Source organism: Daucus carota, chromosome 2 (genome assembly GCF_001625215.2).
Source record: "Daucus carota subsp. sativus chromosome 2, DH1 v3.0, whole genome shotgun sequence".
Taxonomy (NCBI): domain Eukaryota; kingdom Viridiplantae; phylum Streptophyta; class Magnoliopsida; order Apiales; family Apiaceae; genus Daucus; species Daucus carota.
The window spans coordinates 3856793-3862792 of record NC_030382.2 but is presented as its reverse complement, the minus strand read 5'-3'; the positions used below and the strand labels follow the sequence as shown (position 1 = coordinate 3862792).

Below are 6000 nucleotides of genomic sequence, written 5' to 3'. Positions count from 1 at the left end.
TTAGCATTTTCTTCTTTTTAGCTTTCCACCATTCCTTTTTCTCTCATTCATACCATAAAGACCATAGCTCAAGTACAAGAAAGGTTTTCACAACATAATCATCTCATATAATTTTTGAGTGTAGCACCCTTGTATCCAGAAAGCATGATGATAGTTTCTTGGTTACAGAAAAAACTCCTATATGAATATTTTTCATCAATATATATGAACATAAGAAATTTAAATAAATTAATAATAACATATTATATTGGGTTGACAAACCGTGTCAACTAGATCACTTGAGAATTAGATCAATAATAAAAGAAAAACATTATATTATACAAAAATAAATTGTGTTTTCACATTTATAGTTAATTATTAAACTAAAGCTTTTGGGCTCCTGTGGTTAATACTAAGCTGATAATATAGAGACTTTTGAATAGTTGTTTTAATGTAAGGACTCTTGACCTTGTAGTGTCCTAATTGCTATCACTCCCAATATAACTATGGGATCGAGTATTTTGTTTTTAAAACAAAAAACCACACGCTTATAATATTGAGTTTTGTCCGAGTAGTAGCTAAACTCTCCATTGCATTCTTCTTCTTGTTTACTTAATTATTGATATTAAAGTAGTTTCGACTTCCGCCATTTATAAAATTACATGGAAGAAATTACGGCATTCACGGAGGTACATAACTAATAACTAGTATTGAACAACATTATAATACATAGTAGTTTAATGACAAAAACCGCCTTTATCACCTATAACTATATTAAAAAAACACCTCCAATATAAAATACTAGAGAGAAATTTGTGTGTCACCACACTATTTATACTTAAAGAAATTTGTGTGTAGACCCCTAGCGCTGGGTTGTTAGACAGAATGCTTGCATTTGAACCAAAAGATAGACCATCAACTCAAGAGGTAAAATAAACCTTATTGTTGGAATCGGTCTATTTACCAGTAGTGTTTTGTAGGTTGATGCATTATTTGGTGTTTTTATCTTTGTAGGTTGAGAAAACCTTATGCACAGCCAGTTTCAAAGTTTGAATTTGAATGTGAAAGGAGGAAGATAACAAAGACCTAATCTTGACGCAGACTTTGGAGAGACAATGAAGGAGGACGATATGGGGAGCAGCTCCCGATGGTAATATGGTTTTTACAAACATAGCGAATACTACAAACATATCTACAACAGCCCGGGCATGGGTGGCATACTGGACGCTAATTCTAGGGATATTATTAGCATGGTTTGTAGCCAAATTATATAAAATAAGTTAGTTCATTACTATATGTTTGTGTATGAAATAGCGTGGTTTTTTTAATTATATAAGTGTGAAAACACAATTTACTTATCACAGTAGATATTTTCTTTTACTTGTATAGATTGAATTTTGTAGCTATCTAATTGACACTCTTGGTTAAGACAATAAAACATGTAATTATTATTTTATTTATATTCATATTGTTGAATAATATTCATATATGAGATTTTTATGTTATTAACACTATACCATAGATTGCATTTAGCAACCCCTGAAAATAGTTGCTATATTATAAAAAATCATTGCGATAGACGCTATTCCAATGATTTTCAAAAAATCGACGGTTAACTTTGCCCCGTTGCCATAGGGCCCTTTTTGCAATGAATTAACATATATAATGCAACAAGTTCAAATCATTGCCAGATCCACATATTGCAACAACTTTTCTTCTATAGCAATGCTATTTAAATCATTGCTTTAGTTTATTCTTTTATTGCAACAAAATTTGCAACACTTTCTTTATGGTTTAACATTGCCATATAGCACCTGTGGCAACAAATTTTTGTCCAAATGCATTGTTATTTAAATATTCACAATATCAAAAGCAACCTTTAAGGCAAAATTATAATCATATATTGCAACAGAATGAATAAAAAAATTGACATGACCATTTAAAATAAATATCAATCCACCATTAAAGGTTCAAGACCAACAAATCCCAAAAACAGTACTAATGCTATTACCAACCACAGCTATGATCATTCCTAGACAACCACAACCAAGATCAGTACCATAGTTACTAAATAAAAAAAACAATTTCGAGCTTAGAAATGAAAATAGGCCAAAATACATGAAGTACATCAAACTTTTGACAAATGGGCCAAATCTAGAACATAGTACTACTAATCATGAATAAGCAGCTGCATTGCTATTGGCATTCGACTCATGTTAATTCTGACCACCGGCACATAATTCTTCTCAGCCAAATGTTCAAGGATTGTCTTCAGTTTTTGTTAAGTTTGTCCTCCATATCAGAAGCTTTCTTAAAGATCTTCAAGTCCATTGATACCCTGCACACCAACAAGTATATAATCATGTCATTTCTAAGTAAGAAAAATAAATAAATAAATAAATAAACTGTCAACTATCTAAAACACTTGTACAACTTAACTATTTTTAATTTTACATTACAATATATAGAGTTGTATTGCATGGCTATATATACACTACAATATGATGATCGAAGGGAAAACACTTGTATCGGGACTTGCACTTTTTTTATATATGTTTCCCATTAGACTTGGATATATATTCTTATAAACTCTTAATCATGGAGACTGCCCTGTAATCTTTAATCAATTTCTACTTAATAGAACTTAATAGACTATCCAGTAATCTTTTAATCATGGACTCCTAGTACACTAGTAGCCCACCAAATATAAGCATAACTATACTCTGTAAATATTTTAAGAGTAATCAACCAGGTGTGGTCGGCTGTAGTTTAAACAATGAGAACTGAAGTGCTCCCACCAACGGAACCCTGGCTATCTATAGTCCCATTGTCACCTGTGCAGTAAATTAATTCATCCATAATCCATAAGAATAACATACAGAAAACAATAAGTGCTCAAAAGAAAACTGCATCTTCTAATATGAAAGGGTGCTCCACTACCTGTAATTACAACATCGACTAGATTATTTCCTGTAATCAGGCTTCGATACCTACCACCAGGAAGTTCAATACCTCGTCCATATGATGGTAAGGCGTCAACAACCTCCCAGTGAGCATTATCCTGCAAAATGAACTAATATCAGCAGAGGATTTATATTGTGCAATTTGGAAATGATGCATTTACAAAGTATATTATTTAGTTTATACAATACTTGAACAAATTTCTTTTCTTTTGCTGACAAAAGGTCGTCTAGCTAGTGTTTATCTAACTGTATATTAATTAATTCTTTTTAAAGACACAACTGGCTGGTGGTTCCTTTTGGTACCCACAAAAATACTAATTCAGCTACAAGCCTACAAACAAATGTCCTCTCTGATCAACAAATTATTTCATTCATGTGAATTTTATTTTTTACTTTTCCTCGGACATGTTTAAACCTGTATTGGAAACTAAAAGGGAGAGAGAAAATATTAGGACTCTGACTATAATTTTGTGAATTTTCCTCTTCCCTGTAGTATAGTCAATTTTCCTCAATATAACATTTTTATTGGAAACTAAAAGGGTGAAAAATAGTAGGACTCCAAAGAAATGAGATGCTTCATTAATCAAAACTTCCTAGTTGCCTGTTAGAACAAATCACGCTGATAGCAAAGAAAACAAAAGCAAACCTGCTCATGAGAACCATAAGCAATTATATCCAGAGCTTCATTCCAGTCTGTGGGACCAATAGGACTGGCAAGTGCTCTCAGCATCAAATGCCATTCCATGTGAAGATGGGGCTGATCATAATTCTCTCTAAACAATCTTATGAAAATCACAATCAAAAGACAAACAATGAGATCCAAAGATAAAACACAAGACTTTCAAGTCATAATTAAGGAACATGAAGAAAAGAAAATAAAATGATATATAACCCATCCTTACCTACTAACTATCGGGCCAGACATAGATCGAAAAGTATAAAATATTTTGCCATTAGCATCTTATACATTTCACTTACCCTTGCAGATCATGGGAAGCAACAATCCCATTTATCTCACCAGTTTAGAAGTGAAAGAAGTATAGTAGCAAACTAGTTCATTTTACAATCATTACAGGGTAGGTGGTTCATCTTGAATTGGATACATCATGCTTAATGTTGTAAAAGTGACATCAACCTACCTCAAAGAAAATATTAGATATCTAAAATATTACAATTATAAATCATTACAGGGTATGTGGTTCATCTTAAACATTATTATCAATATGACAACTACTTTAGAAAAATCCAAAGCAGGAAGACTTTTCAACAACTATAATCAAGGGCTCAAGGCATGTGGGAATGAAATTGCTTAATAAGATTCTGCTCACTTTGCCCAAAATTACATTGGCGCCAACTCAACCAAAAGATGAACCATAACAAAAAGGTTTGAAAATTTAGTTTCAAGGTAATAAAATACACACCCATTCTCTAACCGAACGTCTCAAAGTAGCCCTTGCTTCCCCAGGCTTCCCACAATCACAAGAATCGATCTATAGTCTTGATATCAACTAAAACCTGCAAAACTACAAAAATCCAAAAGGAGACTGATGATGAATCCTCTAGGAGACCTATTCTCTTGGCAGAGTAACAAACAAACAAAGAAAACACCTAAATTACCAAACAAACAAACAAAACCCCTAAATTACTAACTCATCATTAAACAAATCAATGACCTAATTAAGAACATAAACCCTTAATTCATCAAATATTAGACCTAATTAACAACAAAAAATCGATTATACACATGTACACACTCAATTAAGTACATACACAAACTCAAGTAAACACACATCTAAACGATTACATACTTTGAGTTATTAAGGAACGAAGATGATACCTCTCTATCGCTTACTTTCTTCCATCTCTTTGCCTTTTCTTCTCCATCGCCTTCTTCCTCACTCCCTCTTCCTCGCCTTCTTCTTCTCTCTCTCTCCTCCCTCTCCAGCCTTCTTTTTCTTGAGTCGACTGAGTGTTTGTGAGGTTTCTTGAGTCGATTGGGTGTTTGTGAGGTGAGGTAGACTCCCTTTTACTTTATTTTGATTAACCGGGCAAAAAATTTTATTTATCCCGCCTGTATATTTCATTGGCCCGCCAATTTTTTTGTTCTCAAAAATATCATCTACCGCAATGCTCTCTGCTAACGTTGCAAAAGATGGTTCTTGTTATACATCTTTCAAATCTTTTAACGAAATTTTGATTTTATTGTAACGATTTTTTCGGCATTGCAATAGAGTGATTTTATTTTTTCAATTGCAACGATTTTGAGAAAATTTTCTTTTGAGTGGTTGCTAAATCCAATCTATGGTATAGTATATTCAATCAGATTTATCTCATTATTTCCATCATTCTCTATAGGAATGTGGGCTACATTATCTTATTTTTGAGTTTCTTAGTGTTCCATGTGTCCATTGTACTAAATTTCAGACAACAAATTTCTTACTCTAGTATCTAAATTTTGAAAGGTGGAGATGGGATTTGTAAGTCTAAAATGTCTAGGTATAAAGATTATGTAATAGATATTTGTAATCACAGTGAGGGCTAAACCCAAGGTGGTGAAATTACTCGGACTATTTTTTTAACCAAAATGCATTTTTGGTTAATTCTTAAATCACAAAGATATATTCAACCTCCCGATTCTCCACTAATTGATGGACCTCAGATTATGAAGAAGTAAGAAGGAAATTATGAAAACCCACTACACCATAGATGGCATATGGCAACCCCTTGAAAATGTTGCCAAATGGCGTAAAACCATTGCAGTATAGTCTATTGCAATGTTTTAGTAAAAGATGACCGTTAACTTTGCTCCCGTTACGATAGGGCGATATTGCAACAAATATAGTAACATATAGCAACGACTAAAGTAATTGCAAAAGTGTCATATGGCAATGGTTTTGAGTCTACAGCAACATAATTTAGCCCTTGCAATAGCCTATTGCCATGCTGCTTTTTAGTTGTTTTTTTTGTCAACCATTGCAATATGTCAGTTAATTGCATTGAATTAAACCATATTTGGCAACAAAATAAGTGCAACCATATTAAAGGGAGAACAAATGGC

At 32.8% G+C, this 6000-nt stretch overlaps 1 protein-coding gene across 2 annotated transcripts; it reads right to left on the bottom strand.

Moving 5' to 3' along the window:
- Positions 1–1964: 1964 nt before the first annotated feature.
- LOC108192687 (probable polygalacturonase) lies at positions 1965–3834 on the bottom strand. Of its 2 annotated transcripts, none has more exons than XM_017373516.2 (3): positions 3589–3834; positions 2920–3040; positions 1965–2317 (listed from the first exon to the last, which is right to left on the bottom strand). In XM_017373516.2, the coding sequence occupies exons 1-3, from the start codon at positions 3685–3687 to the stop codon at positions 2301–2303; spliced, it is 237 nt and encodes a 78-aa protein (XP_017229005.1). In that variant the 5' UTR covers positions 3688–3834; the 3' UTR covers positions 1965–2300. The 2 variants fall into 2 exon arrangements, with proteins under 2 accessions (XP_017229005.1, XP_063942329.1); XM_064086259.1 differs by lacking the exon at positions 1965–2317 and adding an exon at positions 2710–2813 and having other exon boundaries at positions 3589–3735.
- Between the last annotated feature and the right edge of the window lie 2166 nt (positions 3835–6000).